This window comes from Mobula birostris, chromosome X (assembly GCF_030028105.1).
Source record: "Mobula birostris isolate sMobBir1 chromosome X, sMobBir1.hap1, whole genome shotgun sequence".
Classification (NCBI taxonomy): domain Eukaryota; kingdom Metazoa; phylum Chordata; class Chondrichthyes; order Myliobatiformes; family Myliobatidae; genus Mobula; species Mobula birostris.
Window position 1 is genome coordinate 20,949,667 of NC_092402.1, and position 17,821 is coordinate 20,967,487.

Sequence of the window (17,821 nt, forward strand, 5' to 3'; positions counted from 1 at the left end):
CCAACCTATGACGGAACTTTAAATGAACTATGAATCTGTATTCCAGATCCCTGTGTTCTACTGCATTTCAATTCCCTACCATTCACTAGTTTGTCCTGTCAAAGTGCAACATCTCATACTTCCCTGCATCAAATTCCATCTGCTTCTTTTCAGCCTATTTTTACAGCTGATCGAGATCTTGCGATAAGCATTGATAGTGATATGTCAGGGACACTGGATACATGCGTAATGAGGGTGGGGCAAGCTGAATGGGAGAAGACTTGTGTGGAACAGAATCACATTTTGACTCATTGGGCCGAATGGCCTGTTGGCATTCAACACTCTCTGAGGTCCCCAAACTGTCAGCTCATCAAGAACAACATTACAAAGTGCATTTAACATTTCTTGTGCATTTTAATCTTAAAATGCTGGAGGAACCCAGCAAGTCAAGTAGCACGTACAACGAATCCTGATGAAGATTCACAGGCTGAAATATTGACCTTTATTCCTCTTCATAGATGCTGCCTGACCTGCTGAGTTTCTCCAGCATCTTGTGTGTGTTACTCTAAGTCAAGCAGCATCTGTGGAGGGAAATACCGCATACAGTCAATGCTTTGAGCTGAGAAGTGTCTTGCCCCAAAATGTCAACTGTTTATTCCCCTCCATAGGTGCTGTCTGACCTGCTGAGTTCCTCCAGCATTTTGTGTGCATGTGTTGCTCAAGATTTTCAGCATTTTCAGAAACCTGTTTCTTACTACGAAGGGCTGCATATCTTCTATGAGTGCAGTTCTTGTTTGCTGAATAACAACAATAATAAAAATGTTTGTTTTCCCTTGGGTATTATTGTACCCTTCAGGTAACTGCAGTCAAGAGCATGGCCTGTATCCCAAAAGCTGTGACAATAATAAACCAATAATAATAGTAGTATTTTCCAATATTGGGCAATTAGTGTCATCAAATTCTATAAGAACTGAGTAAATAATTCAAAATAAAATGAATTACAAAGCACCTAAAATACAAATAACTGCAAACATAAATGGGGGGGGGGGTGCAACACCTCATTCTTTTTGGGTAGCCTCCAACCTGACAGCATGAATATCATTTTCTCCAATATTTCTTCCCACTCCCTCTTCTCTCCTTTTCCATTTCTCATTCTGGCTCCCCTCTTACCCCTCCCCTTCCCCCTCCTCTTCACAGCTGCCCATCACCCCTCTGGTCCCCCTCCCCCTTCCCTTTCTCCCATGATCCACTGCCCCCTCCTGTCAAGATTTCTTCTTCAGTTCTTTACCCTTTCTACCTATCACCTCCCAGCTCCCCTCTCCCACCCACCCACTTTCCCCTTCACCTGGTTTCACCTATCACCTGCCAGCTTGTACTCCTTCCCCTTCCTTTCAAGTCCTAATGAAGGATCTCAGACAAAAATGTCAACTGTTTATTCCCTTCCATAGATGCCATCTGACCTGCTGAGTTCCTCCAGCATTTTGTGTGTGTTACACTAAGCATAAAATCAATAGTTTTTTCTCCAAAAGGAACTTTGACTTGCCCTCTGCCTAATCCATGGCACTAAGGTTTTTGGGTCCTGTGCTGCATCAGTGCTAAGAGATCTTAGAAAACTTGGGTGCCACTACAGGCTTCCATGGCAATACAGTGACTGGCAAATTTGGACCCTTTATTCTTCCCTACATACCTGACATCTGTATTTCATAGCATGTACAGGTGACCCGAGACAAAATTCCCCTTAAAATGAAAAGACAACAGCCACTCATTTCTCCTCCAAAGGAGGAGTTCCTGAAGGGAGATTTCCAGGAGTTAGGAAGGAAGCTGAGAAGCAGGACCTCCAGTGTAGTAATCTCGGGATTGTTACCTGTGCCACGTGCTAGCGAGGGCAAGAGTAGTCGGATCAGGCAGATGAATGCGTGGCTGAGACTGGTGCAGGGGGCAGGGCTTCAGATTCTTGGATAATTGGGATCTCTTCTGGGGGAAGTATGACCTGTTCAAAAAGGACAGGTTACACCTGAACCCGAAGGGGACCAATATCCTGGCGGGAAAATTTAATAGAGCTGTTAGGGAGGGTTTAAACTAATTTGGCAGGGGGATGGGAACCGGAATGATAGAGCAGAGGAGGGGGAAAACAGAAATAAATCTAAGATAGTGAGCAGTAAAGATGTCAGGAAGGACAGGCAGGTGATGGGGCAAATTTGCAGCCATTGGGATGAGTTGCAGTGAAATCAAAGCGAAAAGTACCAAATACTGGTCTTAAGGTGTTATACTTAAATGCACGCAGCATAAGGAATAAGGTGGATGATCTTGTCATACAGCTACAGATTGGCAGGTATGATACCGTGGCCATCACTGAGACGTGGCTAAAGGATGCGTGTCTCTGGGAGCTGAACGTCCAAGGATACATGGTGTATCGGAAGGATAGGAAGGTAGGCAGAGGGGGAGGCGTGGCTTTATTGGTAAGAAATGATATTAAATCATCAGAAAGAGGTGATATAGGATCGGGAGGTGCAGAATCTTTATGGGTTGAGCTAAGAAATCGCAGGGGTAAAAGGACCCTGATGGCAGTTATTTACAGGCCTCCTAACAGCTGCAGGGATATGGACTACAAATTACAACAGGAAATAGAAAAGGCTTGTCAGAAGGGCAGTCTTATGATAATTGTGGGGGATTTTAACATGCGAGTGGATTGGGAAAATCAGGTCAGCACTGGATCTCAAGAGAGAGAATTTGTAGAATGTCTGCGAGATGACTTTTTAGAACAGCTTGTAGTTGAGCCCACGAGGGGATCGGCTGTACTGGATTGGGTATTGTGTAATGAACCAGAGGTGATGAGAGAGATTGAGGTGAAGGAACCCTTAGGAGGCAGTGATCATAACACGATTGAGTTCACTGTGAAATTTGAGAAAGAGAAGCTGAAATCCGATGTGTCGGTATTTCAGTGGAGTACAGGAAATTACAGTGGCATGAGAGAGGAACTGGCCAAAGTTGACTGGAAAGGGACACTAGCAGGAAGGACGGCAGAGCAGCAGTGGCTGGAGTTTATGCGAGAAGTGAGGAAGGTGCAAAACAGATATATTCCAAAAAAGAAGAAGTATTCGAATGGAAAAAGGATGCAACCATGGCTGACAAGAGAAGTCAAAGCCAAAGTTAAAGCAAAGGAGAAGGCATACAAGGAAGCAAAAATTAGTGGGAAGACAGAGGATTGAGAAGTTTTTAAAAAGATTACAAAAGGAAACTAAGAAGGTCATTAAGAGGGTAAAGATGAACTATGAAAGGAAGCTAGCAAATAATATCAAAGAGGATACTAAAAGCTTTTTCAAGTATATAAAGAGTAAAAGACAGGTGAGAGTAGATATAGGACCGATAGAAAATGATGCTGGAGAAATTGTAATGGGAGATAAGGAGATGGCAGAGGAACTGAATGAGTATTTTGCATCAGTCTTCACTGAGGAAGACATCAGCAGTATACCGGACACTCAAGGGTGGCAGGGAAGAGAAGTGTGCGCAGTCACAATTATGACAGAGAAAGTACTCAGGAAGCTGAATAGTCTAAAGGTAGATAAATCTCCCAGACCAGATGGAATGCACCCTCGTGTTCTGAAGGAAGTAGCTGTGGAGATTGCAGAGGCATTAGTAATGATCTTTCAAAAGTCAATAGATTCTGGCATGGTTCTGGAGGACTGGAAGATTGCAAATTTCACTCCGTTATTTAAGAAGGGGGCAAGGAAGCAAAAAGGAAGTTATAGACCTGTTAGCTTGACATCAGTGGTTGGGAAGTTGTTGGAGTCGATTGTCAAGGATGAGGTCACAGAGTACCTGGAGGCATATGACAAAATAGGCAGAACTCAGCATGGTTTCCTTAAAGGAAAACCCAGCCTGACAAACCTACTGTAATTTTTTGAGGAAAGTACAAGTAGGCCAGACAAGAGAGATGCAGTGGATGTTGTGTATTTGGATTTTCAGAAGGCCTTTGACAAGGTGCCGCACATGAGGCTGCTAAACAAGATAAAAGCCCATGGAATTACGGGTTATGCACTTTGGTAGAAGAAATAAACGGGCAGACTATTATTTAAATGGGGAGAGAATTCAAAGTTCTGAGATGCAACGGGACTTCGGAGTCCTCGTACAGGATACCCTTAAAGTTAACCTCCAGGTTGAGTCGGTGGTGAAGAAGGCGAATGCAATGTTGGCATTTATTTCTAGGGGAATAGAGTATAGGAGCAGGGATGTGATGTTGAGGCTCTATAAGACACTGGTAAGACCTCACTTGGAGTACTGTGTGCAGTTTTGGGCTCCTTATTTAAGAAAGGATGTGCTGACATTGGAAACGGTTCAGAGAAGGTTCACTGGAATGATTCTGGGAACGAGAGGGTTAACATATGAGGGATGTTTGTCCGCTCTTGGACTGTATTCCTTGGAGTTTAGAAGAATGAGGGGGGACCTCATAGAAACATTTCGAATGTTGAAAGGCATGGACAGAGTGGATGTGGCAAAGTTGTTTCCCATGATGGGGGAGTCTAGTACGAGAGGGCATGACTTCAGGATTGAAGGGCGCCCATTCAGAACAGAGATGCGAAGAAATTTTTTTAGTCAGAGGGTGGTGAATCTATGGAATTTGTTGCCATGGGCAGCAGTGGAGGCCAAGTCATTGGGTGTATTTAAGGCAGGGATTGATAGGTATCTGAGTAGCCAGGGCATCAAAGGTCATGGTGAGAAGGCAGGGGAGTGGGACTAAATGGATCAGCTCATGATAAAATGGCGGAGCAGACTCAATGGGCCGAATGGCTGACTTCTGCTCCTTTGTTTTATGGTGAGTCCAGAGGGCAAGGAATGGATTTCAAAATCCCATCACTGGCTCATCCTGGGGTCAATATCAGAGGTCAAAGCCCAAAGATTAAAGACTAAAGCCACCAAGTCCAAAGGTTGAGGTCCCAAAAGTGAAGCCCCTGGGTTGGCCTGTCCAGAAGTTCAAACATTGAGATCTGAGAGTCTGGGCCAGGGAATGAAGGTTGAAGGGCCAATGTTTGCGAATCTGAGCATCCGGGATCAAGGACTCTGAAGGAGGCCTGTCCTGTTGCTGGAGGCCCGTCTGGGAGGGAGGATGGGAAAGGGGCTTGCTTTGCTGCTGTTGTTTTGTTTTGTTCCTGTTTCTGGTGTTATTCTGTTGAATATTGCAGGCATGCTATGTTGGCGGCTAGAATATGTGATGACACTTGCAAACTGCCCTCAGCACACTCTCAAGTTGAGTTGGTTGTTAACACAAGATCATAAGACATAAGAGTGGAATTAGGCCATTTGGCCCATCGAGTCTTCTTCTTCTTCTTCTTCATTCCATCGTGTCTGATTTATTATCCCTCTCAACTTCTTTCTATTGCCTTTTCTATTTAACCTTTCACACCCTAACTAATCAAGAAACATCTGCTTTAAATAAATGCAATGACTTGGCCTCCACAGGCATTTCTGGCAATAAATTTTACATATTCACCACTCTCTGGCTAAAAATTTCCTCATTTCTGTTCTAAAGGAACAACCTTTTATTCTGAGGCTGTTCCCCCTGGCCCTAGACTCCCCCACTAATAGAAAAAGACATTTCACTGTCTATTTTAATGTACATGTGATAAGTAAATGAATCTGGTTCTGGCTAATCAAACATTAAGAGCCTCTTCCATTCCTCTTACAACATCAAATGAATAGAATTTACTATTTTATTGAGCTACTTAGTGAGATCACAGACTGGAACATGAAAACGGTGATATTACTGAATCGATGCTGAATGAAATCATCTCTTCTTTAGTTAATTATTTAATTGAGGTGTTAACTCATTTAAAATAAAAAGGACACATTATTCTATGCAAAGTGCTCAGTGCTTGCAAGGTTCCAATGGGTTATGTTGATAATGTGACAGTGACACCCAATGTACAGTACAGTAGGAGACTTGACAACTCTACCTCATTCAGCCATTTTCACAGGGCACTTTCTGCAGTAAAACCCAAAGGATACTTTGCAATAATGAATCAAAAGTTCAAAAATACTTATGATAGCAGAATGACGCTTATTATCACTGATATGTCAGGATTCTGGTTTCTTCCCCCTTCCTTTCCACTGTTGATAAAGGGTCTCAGTTCAATACAACATCTGTTAATTCCTCTTCATAGAAGCTACCTGACCTGTTGAGCTCCTTCAGAATCTTAACCATATATAACCATATAACAATTACAGCACGGAAACAGGCCATCTCGGCCCTTCTAGTCCGTGCCGAACTCTTACTTTCACCTAGTTCCACCGACCTGCACTCAGCCCATAACCCTCCATTCCTTTCCTGTCCATACATCTGTCCAATTTAACTTTAAATGACAACATCGAACCTGCCTCAACCACTTCTGCTGGAAGCTCGTTCCACACAGCTACCACTCTCTGAGTAAAGAAGTAATCTTATCTTACTGTTGCTCGAGGTTGCCAACATCTGTTGAATTGCTTCTGTTTATGTCATGAAATTTGTTGTTTTGTGGCAGTAGGCATAAAGAGTACATTAAAAATTATTATATGTTACAGTAATAAATAACTAGTGTAAAAAAAAGGAATTGCGAGATAGTGTTCACGAACCACTCATAAATCTGATGGCGGAAAGGAAAAAGCTGTTCTTAAAACATTGTGTGGGAATGTCTCAGCCTTGAAATTGCTCCATCACTTTACAAGGGCAGAGGCATTTGGGTAGGAAGGAGGCGTTAATTAGTTCAGCAGAACATTGTGGGCCAAAGGACCTGTTCCTGCTCTGCATTGTTCCATGTTCAGGTATGAATTGATGAGAATGTGAGGAAAATTTTTAAAAATGTGATGAGATTTGTCAGCTCAGACTCAATGGGCTGAAGAGCCTATTACTACTCTGTATGAATCAATGATTATGTCTAGTTTTGAAGTAACATGTATATTGTGACGAGAATACACATAAAATTAAGATGTTTGCTGGCCTGGGTTAGCATCAGTGGCATCAGCAGTTGGTCTGCCACCCGTCCTCAGGGGGAAGGAGAGATAAGGAACAATGAAACAGCATGTGGAGATGTTAATGAAGGAGCCATCAGTCTGGGTATTGCCAAGATCGGCTCCCCCTTTGAACCCTGAACTGTTTGAAGTGATGGACAGGCGATCTGAAGATGTGTAATGAAGGGACGGGATAGAGAGCTGTCTGGAGCGGCTCCCCCTTTGAACCCTGAACTGTTTGAAGTGATGGACAAGCAGGGGGATAAAAAGGGACAGGTTCGCTAAGGCAAGACACACATGACACCCGAGGTAACGAGACCCTGGAAACGGTGCGCCTCTCACGAGTCGGTGGGACGTACCGGACCTTAAACGCACAGGGTGGAAAGGTACGATCAGCAGGAACCCGGTGTGTGTCCACCCTTGCTTGGGTGCCGGGTTCACTGCAGAGGATTGACCGCATCTGGAGGAGGGGTCACAGTCGGTGACCTCAGGTGACATCACCAAGGACCTGCCCGAAAGCTGCTTGTGAGCCATATCGCCGGTCTGTGAGTGGAAGCCGTGTCTGAATGATCAGTCGTTCCCGTTCTCTCCCTCCCCCCCCCCCACGTTGTCCATCGCCATGGCAACGATTACTGCAAACTGAACTAAATTGGACTGAACTTTTGTGTCACATTGAAATTTGGTCATTTACCCCTAGACAACGATAGAGCTTGATTGATGCTGTTATCTTAATTCTGTGCACATGTGTGTTTATCATTGCTGAACTGTTGCATTTATTATCCTTTCGATTACTGTGTTGCTTGTTTCTTTAATAAAACTTTCTTAGTTCTAGTAATCCAGACTCCAACTGAGTGATCCATTTCTGCTGGTTTGGCAACCCAGTTACGGGGTACGTAACAATATGTTGATAGGATGAAGGGCAACGGCACTCCCTCAGCCCTTCACTACAATCCAACTCATCCAAAACAAGAGCAAAAGGGATGTGCACTTGAATAAAATTGTGTTTCCAATATGCAGAATAATATTAGCTCATCTTATTTCCTCTTCAGGGCTCTAACACATTGCCAAGGCAACAGATTGTCCCACCAATGAAAAGGTGGTTAGCTGGCAAGAAGAAAAAAGTGGATTTGCATCAGGTGTCTAGTTAAAATATCACTTAATGACCCGAGGAAACATCAAACACTTGTATATGATTAATTGAAAGCTCAACCAGCTATCGTCATGCATGTTTACTTCCAGGAAGCTCATTACACAAAACTATATACAGAGTTCCTCCTAAATAATTCATCCTGCTCTTCCCCATTGAGGGAAGTCGCTCCCTCTAATCATTTGACTCCTGCTGTCTTTTCAACCTTACTAAGATTGATTATTGTGTCCCACTACACCAGTGGGCCACAGGAGAGTACAGGGGCTGTGTTGTGCCTCAGTGATTCAGGAACAGTTTCTTCCCTCCTGCCATCTAACCATCCGATTTCTGAATGGACACTGAACACTACCTCACTGCTTTTTTTCACTACTTATTTAACTATTTGATCGATGCAGATATACATACACACACAGTAATTCAGCTTTTTTTCTCCATTATTATGTATTGCATTGTACCGCTGCTGCAAAGACAACAAATTTCACAACATATGCCAGTGATATTAGACCTGATTTTGATTCTGAACTTGAAGTGCAGGCTGCACATTTAATCTACTTTGCTGCCACTGGACAGGAAATTCAGAAGCCTGAAAGTCCCACACCACCAGGTGCAGGAACAGCTACTTACCTACTATCATTCTTCTTCCAGGTGAGGCAACACTTCACCTGTGAGTCGACTGGGGTGATATACTGCGTCCGGTGCTCCCGATGTGGCCTTTTATATATTGGCGAGACCCGATGCAGACTGGGAGACCGCTTTGCTGAACATCTACGCTCTGTCCGCCAGAGAAAGCAGGATCTCCCAGTGGCCACACATTTTAATTCCACATCCCATTGCTATTCTGACATGTCTATCCACGGCCTCCTCTACTGTAAAGATGAAGCCACACTCAGGTTGGAGGAACAACACCTTGTATTCCATCTGGGTAGCCTCCAACCTGACGGCATGAACATCGACTTCTCTAACTTCCGCTAATGCCCCACCTCCCCGTCGTACCCCATCTGTTACTTAATTTTATACACACATTCTTTCTCTCACTCTCCTTTTTCTCCCTCTGTCCCTCTGAATATACCCCTTGCCCATCCTCTGGGTCCCCCCCCCTTGTCTTTCTTCCCGGACCTCCTGTCCCATGATCCTCTCATGCCAATCACCTGTCCAGCTCTTGGCTCCATCCCTCCCCCTCCTGTCTTCTCCTATCATTTTGGATCTCCCCCTCCCCCTCCCACTTTTAAATCTCTTCCTAGCTCTTCCTTCAGTTAGTCCTGACGAAGGGTCTCGGCCTGAAATGTCGACTGTACCTCTTCCTACAGATGCTGCCTGGCCTGCTGCATTCACCAGCAACTTTGATGTGTGTTGCTTGAATTTCCAGCATCTGCAGAATTCCTGTAGATTGGAGAACTCTATTGTTTTGGCCAACTTTGCTGATAAATTCTCTCACTTAACCCCTGAACAGAGCGAGCAGCTGATAAAGCTAATTAACTGGCATGCAGATGTATGTCCGGATGTCCCGAGGCGATGCAAGGGGACGGTACATGATGTTGTTGTCACCTCAGATCAGCCTATTAAACAACACCCTATAGGATGAACTTGGAGAAGGGCAAGCTAGTGGAGAAAAAAATTGAACACATGCTAGCCAGAGGTATTATTGGGCCATCCAAATCAGAATGGGCGTCCCCCTGTGTGATTGTCCCGAAAGTCGATGGGAGCATACGATTCTGTACAGATTACGGAAAGGTGAACGCCATCACAAAAACTGATACCCATCCCAAGGGTAGACGATTGCATCGATAAAGTGGGGAGAGCTAAGTACATCACAAAGATCGATTTGCTGAAAGGGTACTGGTGTGTTCCTTTAACTGACCGGGCTAGAGAAATCTCAGCATTTGTCACTCCATCCGGGTTATACGAGTATCATGTTTTACCTTTTGGCATGAAAAACGCCCCAGGGACCTTCCAAAGGATGATTAATTCAGTGATAAAAAGGTTAAATAACGCAGAAGCGTATATTGATGATTTAGTGGTCTGGAGAAACACGTGGGAGGAGCACATTGTGGCAGTAGAGGAGCTGTTTAAACGGCTGTCTGAAGCCAACCTGACAGTGAACCTCGCGAAAAGTGAGTTCGGCCACGCTAAGGTCACATATCTGGGATTTGTGGTAGGACGGGGCAGCTGGCACCGATGCAGGCTAAGGTGCAGGCTATCTCTGAAGTTCCCATCCCGATGGACAAGGTAGCCCTGGGAAGGTTCTTGTAGATGGTGGGGTACTATCGGAAGTTTTGCAAAAACTTTGCCGTTATTACCCTCCCTCTTACTAAACTCTTGCCGAAGAATGCGAAGTTTGTGTGGAATGACCTTTGTCAACAAGTCTTCGAGAGTCTGAAGGCGATTCTGTGTTACCACCCTGTATTGAATGCGCCTGACTTTTCAAAACCCTTCTCCCTAGCAACAGATGCTAGCGACGAAGCAGCTGGGGCGGTGCTGTTGCAGACAGACAAAGAGGGGGTTGAACACCCAGTGGCTTATTTCTGTAAGAAGTTTAATGTCCATCAGAGAAATTATTCCACTGTGGAGAAGGAATTACTGGCAATCATATTGGCATTACAACATCTTGAGGTTTATATTTGTCTGACATGGAAACCACTGATAATTTACACTGATCACAATCCATTAGTGTTTTTGGCCACAATGAAGGATAAAAACAAACGCTTACTAAGTTGGAGCCTGGTGTTACAGGAATTTGATATTAAGATAAAACATATAAAAGGAACGGACAATGTGATTGCCGATTGTCTGTCAAGGTGTTAAAACTTAAAGTTCTCTGTATTAGCCGAATAGCTGATGACTACCTGTATATTAGTGTGTATCTTATAATGTGCATTCATGCCCATGATTTTTACCCCGGTAAAAATCCTTTTAAGAGTGTGGGTGTCATGTGTGATGCCAAGCAGAGCTACCGGACAGATGATGCTAATGAGAGAGATAACGGAAGACAATGGAGAAATATTCAAAATGCTAATAAGAGAGAAGAGAGAGATTAACGAGAAAGAAATACAATTCAGGTATTGACAAACAACAGGAATTCTGCGTCCTGACGAAGGGTCTCGGCCTGAAACGTCGACTGTACCTCTTGCTACAGATGCTGCCTGGCCTGCTGTGTTCACCAGCAACTTTTATGTGTGTTGCTGTGGCATCTAAAGCCCTGCCAGGGGTGTAGATAAATTGGTGGTATTTAAGAAACTCTAAAATAGGCACATGGATGATTTTTTTTAAAAAAATGGAGGGTTATGTTGGAGGCAAGGGCTAGATTGATCCTAGAGTAGGTTAAAAGGTCAACATGTCATCATGGGCCAAAGGGCCTGTTCTGTGCTATAGTATTCTATGTTCTAAAGTCTTTTGGAAGCATGAATTCATCCGGTCAATAAACATAACCTAAAATACCCAGTCATTAACGATTATAAACCTCATATGCTTCAGTTAAAAAGTAATTAATAGGTCATGATTGCACTGGAAAAAGTGCAGAGGAGATCCACCAGGATGTTGTCAGTGAGAAGAGACTAGAGAGGCTGGGATTGTTTTCCTTGGGGTAGGGGGGGACACAATTGGATTTTAACAAGTATTCAAAATTATGAGGAGCATAGAAGGGTCAGATAGAGGGAAACTTTTCCCTTATAGAACTAGAAGGCATGTGTTAGGGTAAGGGGAAAAGAGTTTGAGAGGGAATCTGAGGAAGAACCTTTCTGGTGATAGGAAAATGGAACACTGTCTGAATGGGGCAGAGGCAGAGACTATCACAACATTCAAGCACTTGAAATGCCAAGGCAGAGAAAGCTAGGCACTAGAAATTGGTAAATAGGATTGATAAAGATGGGCACTTTATGATCAGCATAGGCATGGTGGGCTGAGGAGCCGGCATCTCTTCTGTACAACTTCAACAGTGAGCTGCCTCATCACTGCAACCATGGAAAGACATCTTTCAAAAGCTCATGGTGAAAATTCCAAGCTTAAAAGCTACACTTTTACAAATAAGTTGAACTGGCAGGGAGTCAACACTCACATAAGGACTGGAACTGCTCATTACACACAAATGGATTTGCTTTATTTCTGAGCTCTTCATAAAATAATCCATCTCAGAGCCCATAAAAATATCCATCTATAAAATGGATCTCCAAGCATGCCCTGCGCTGCTGGAATTGTTTGGCATTGGAGGCTTCATTTCAAAGTTTGAATTACTTAATAATTGCACACCAGGGAGGAGGTTGTTTGCCGCTTAAGATCTTGTATTCCATCTCCAGCACGTTGTGCAACCTTTAATTACTTTTTTTTAAAACAGAAAATCCAACTGTTCTGCAAAATTACGGGGCTCCATATTATGCTTGCTCTTAGTAGGGGTTTAACTTGGAACATTAATCAAATGCTATCCTACCCTCTGCCTTTTGGGCAACTGGTTAATGTAGTTATTCGAAGAAACAGACAGACTCACATTTCTGAAGTGCCACTAATGATCTCGAGGTGTCTCATAAACACAACGGATTCTGCAGGTGTTGGGAATTCAGAGCAACACACACAAAATACTGGAGGAACGTAGTAGGTCAGGCAGCATCTGACCTGCTGAGTTCCTTCAACATTTAGTGTGTGTTACTCAAGATGTAGAAGTTTGTTCACCACTAAAATCTGGGAACTTGCACTGCTGTGCACAATAAGATCCCAGAAAGAGTGCTCTGATAATTCGAATCAGAATCAGGTTTATTATCACAGGCATGTGACGTGAAGTTTGTTAACTTAGCAGCAGCAGTTCAATGCAATACATAATATAGAAGAAAAATAAATAAGTAAATCAACACAGTATACATATATTGAATAGATTAAAAACATGCAAAAAACCAGAAATACTGTATACCTGTATTAAAAAAAGTGAGGTAGTGTCCAAGGGTTCAATGTCCATTTAGAAATTGGATGGCAGAGGGGAAGAAGCTGTTCCTGAATCACCTTCAGGCTTCTGTATCTCCTACCTGATGGTAACAGTGAGAAAGGGGCATGCCCTGGGTGCTAGAGGTCCTTAAAAATGGACGCTGCCTTTCTGAGACACAACTTCCTGAAGGTGTCCTGGGTACTTTGTAGGCTAGTACTCAAGATGGAGCTAACTAGATTTACAACCCTCTGCAGCTTCTTTCAGTGCTTTGCAATAGCGCGCCCCCCCGCCCCATACCAAACAGTGAAGCAGCCTGTCAGAATGCTCTCCACGGTACATCTATAGAAGTTTTTGAGTGTATTTGTTGACATGCCAAATCTCTTCAAACTCCTAATGAATTATAGCTGTTGCCTTGCCTTTATGACTACATCAGTATGTTGGGACCAGGTTAGATCCTCAGAGATCTTGACACTCAGGAACTTGAAGCTGCTCACTCTCTCCACTTCTGATCTCTCTATGAGGTTGGTATGTGTTCCTTCGTCTTACCCTTCCTGAAGTCCACAGTCAGCTCTTTTGTCTTACTGATGTTGAGTGCCAGGTTGTTGCTGTGACACCTCTCCACTAGTTGGTATATCTCACTCCTGTACTCCCTCTCGTCTCCATCTGAGATTCTACCAACAATAGTTGTATCATCAGCAAATTTATAGATGGTGTTTGAGCTATGCCTAGTCACACAGCCATGGGTATAGACAGAGTAGAGCAGTGGGCTAAACACACACCCCTGAGGTGCGCCAGTGTTGATCGTCAGCAAGGAGGATGTGTTATCACCAATCCACACAGACTGTGGTCTTCCGGTTAGGAAGTCGAGGATCTAATTGTAGAAGGAGTTACAGAGGCCCAGGTTCTGCAACTTCTCAATCAGGATTGTGGGATTGATGGTAGTAAGTGCTGAGCTATAGTTGATGAACAGCATCCTGACGTAGGTGTTTGTGTTGTCCAGGTGGTCTAAAGCCGTGTGGAGAGCCATTGAGATTGCATCTGCCATTGACCTATTATGGTGATAGGCAAATTGCAACGGGTCCAGGTCCTTGCTGAGGCAGGAGTTCAGTCTAGTCATGACCAATGTCTCAAATCATTTCATCACTGTAGATGTGTGTGCTACTGGGCGATAGTCATTAAGGCAGCTCACTCTTGAACAATTGCTGCATTAGTGGCTTGGACCTCCAGCTCCTCTTGAACATAGTGTCATGGCATCTTCTATCCTCATCCCAAAGGACAGCTCCTCTGACTGTGCACTATACCACACCATCAGTTTTCATTCTACGTTCAAGCCTCTGGAATGGGACTTCTGTACCAACTTTCCAAATCTGGCCAGAAGTGCTATTAACACAGCTGAGGTTGACAACACCTATCATCAGCATCTTTCCAACTGATGTGAAAACTTGGCAAGGGGATCTCCTTCACATGTTGCAAAATGCCCACACCTTTGACCAACAATTTACAAAAAGGACAACTTTTTCCTTTTACCTCAGGTGCTGAGACTCTACAAATGTCTACAATTCGAAGGACAAAGTGACTTGGAGACTTGTCAGTCTGTCAATCTCCCATCCCTGTTGTTTAGATGCCAACTGAGAGACCAGTCCAGTTAACAGGTTCTGTCACAATGCTCTGAGGTTTGCAGACACTCATACCATTAACATCTCAGCCACCCAAAAGGTCTAGTAACCCAAACCCCATCGAGTAAAGGCCAAGTAAGCCCACCACTCCAATAATGCTTGATGAGGACATTTCAGAAATGGAAACTTACACTAGCTATCTCCCCTTTCTACTTGCACTTCTGATGCAGGTTCTCAGATTGAAATGGTGACAATTCTACTCTCACACACCTCCCCACTCCCCCACACAGATGCTGCTCGACTCACTGAGATCCTCCAGAAAAGGCTTTTGATTAAAATCCATTTATAATCTTGTGTGACAGACAAAGTTGAAGTGGGGTGACCCAGTCCCACTTGAAAGTCTTACATTTTCACTCTGGGTCTCTCACTTTGACACATCCTGCAACTGGTCAATAGAAGGGATGGAGAGGAGATGGAAACATCATCCAAGCAAATCACTCATAAATAACATTGAAGTACCAGACAACAGAGCCACTAATATGTGTTTCAGGGTGTTTAGCAAGAAGTGGTGAGAATTTCACCCCATTCCACAGCCCACTACAAATCTCTTCCAAAATTGTCTTCAATGGAGCAAAAAACTAGGGAGAAGAGCTCATTTAGCAACACCAGTCAAGATGAAATTCCAGGCAAGTATTACCACTAACATTCACAATATTATGTGTGTGAATACGCAAAGGTTTACTTTCTTTCTGACAATGTTGTGCCTTGAATAAGAACAACATGGCCTCCTCCCAATATTTTAGCTTAGGATGCACGGATTTGTACTATGCTCCGGATGGCTACTGCTTTTGGTTGTCACCTAGTTATGCCCAGTGTGATGAGGTGGACTGCTGACTAGGTAACAGCAGTTGCCTATAAAGGCTCCCAGAAGCAATCTGGAAAGGCATATGGAATGAAAGGTTTCTCTAGAATTCCTGACACAAGTAACACAGAACTTGCAAGCCAAAGTGTGCAGTACAAGAATCAAAATTAATCATTAAATAAGATCATGAGAAAAATAAACAAACACAGTTCTGGGGCGGGGGGAGGGCAGATTTAAAACCCTGCCCATCATGTCAAAAGTACAATAGTATCTATTGAACATCAGGTGCACACAATTGGCCCACACCCAGCCAGGACAGGCAAAACAGTAGAGGGACCGCTGATATACATTGCAGCAGTGAGTCTCGAAACGCTGGAAGTGACCAGTTAAACAGAAATTCAATACTGTTAAAGAAGTAAAGTCTACAGCATGAAGAACTGACCACTGGAATGTTGACTAAACAAGGCCACACACTGCTTACTCCAACTCACCTGTCTAACAAAGCTGTTGGAAGTTGTATCTGAGGATGTGCTCCCATCTGAGCGCTTGAACCTACTTTTCCTTTTGGCATATTTTCCCTGCTGGAAGGAAGAAAAATATGTGAGTTACCTTCAAGATCATTGCTTTTTAAAAAAATTTTTTTTTACACTGGCGGGGTTGCAGATCTGAAACTGAGTCCATGGCCCACACAACTAGCACAGTGTAAGTAAGACAAGCCTGTGTTTTGTTTCATGCTGATTGAACTGCTAAAACTAACCTCTGTCCCAATGCAAGGAAAGAGAAAAATGCAAGACTAATCCTTACTTCCTGTCTCCATTTTCAGAAAGGCATATTTGAGAATTGGGATTGTGTGGGGAAGCTCCTTTCTCCCTGACCAGATGTGGACAATTTGATGACACTTTGTGTGACTCATGTCAAGGCAACTGAAATGCAGAGCTTGTATTTGTACATCACCTTTTGCAAGCTCCAGATATTCCCCCTCCCCTGATTCTACACTGTCTATTTAAACAGACCAAGGCAAGGATTTTTACCGATTATTATCAACTGGAGAAAGAATATTAGTAACAGGCTATAAACATTCATATAACTTTACTCACTTGGACACTGAACTGATTCCACAACCTGTGGACTCACTTTCTTTGACTCATGTTCTCTATATTTGGAACATAGATCGTAAAAATCTACAGCACATTACAGGGCCTTTGGCCCACAATGTTGTGCTGACCTAGAACCTACTCTAGAAATTGTCTAGAATTACCCTACTGCATAGCCCTCTACTTTCCTATGCTCCATGTACTTATCCAAGAGTCTCTTAAAAGACCCTATTGTATCCACCTCCACCATTGTCGCCAGCAGTGCATTCCATGCACTCACCACTCTCTGAGTAAAAAACTTACCTCTGACATCCCCCTTGCAACTACCTCCAACCACCTTAAAACCTCCAGTTCTGCATCCTATCGATGTTGCGCTATAACCTCTGACAACCCTCCAGACTACCCACAACACCCCCAACTTTTATTATTTATTTATTAATTATTTTTTTCTTGTGTTTGCAAAATTTGCCTTTATTTCCACATTGGTTCTTTGTCAGTCTTTGTGTGTAGTTTTTCATTGTTATTATATTTCTTTGTTCTACTGTGAATATCTGCAAGAAAATGAATCTCAGGGTAGCATATGGTAATATATATGTGTACTTTGGTAATAAATTTACTTTGAACATATATTACAAAATGTAAGGATGCAATGAACTTCAATCCTTTGGTCCAAACATTGGTTGTTTGTCAGGCTTTATGTATAGTTTTTTCTTGGAAATCCTATTATATTTATTTTCCTGTAAATGCCTGCAAGAAAATAAACCTCAAGGTAGTATATGGCAAAGTAGAGATATTTTGATAATAAATTTTATTTTGCCTTTGAATATCAGCAGAGCAACATTGTGGCTCCTACTTAAACTGCTTCTTCTTCCAGCAACTGTGTACTGTTCTTGTTGCCACAACAGAACAAATCACAAAGAAATTTTTAAAGGCAGGATAAAAATAAAGGGTTATTTTATAAATAGAGCAGTGTTTATAAGATATGAAAAAGTGAAAGTCAAACAAAATTCCACTGATCAATTCAACTACTTAGCCACAGAGATAAATCTAGGACCCTAGATACACATTTCACAAACATGTACTCAACTCAAGATTACTCAAGGTTGTTTAATGTCATTCCAGAACACAAATGTAAAGGAGAATGAAATAATTGTTACTCCAGATCTGATGCAACACAAAAACACAGTGTGATAAGGAACACAATAATAATAAAAAACACAATAAATGCAAGTACAT

At 43.0% G+C, this 17,821-nt stretch overlaps 1 protein-coding gene across 3 annotated transcripts in view; it reads right to left on the bottom strand.

Moving 5' to 3' along the window:
- Window positions 1-17,821, bottom strand: part of cacnb1 (calcium channel, voltage-dependent, beta 1 subunit) — a 470,521-nt gene that overhangs the window by 250,823 nt on the left and 201,877 nt on the right. For all 3 annotated transcript variants that reach the window (XM_072248611.1, XM_072248612.1, XM_072248610.1), the window contains exon 2: window positions 15,983-16,072. In XM_072248611.1, coding sequence (XP_072104712.1) covers window positions 15,983-16,072 — 90 coding nt within the window. The remainder of the gene's footprint in view (window positions 1-15,982; window positions 16,073-17,821) is intronic.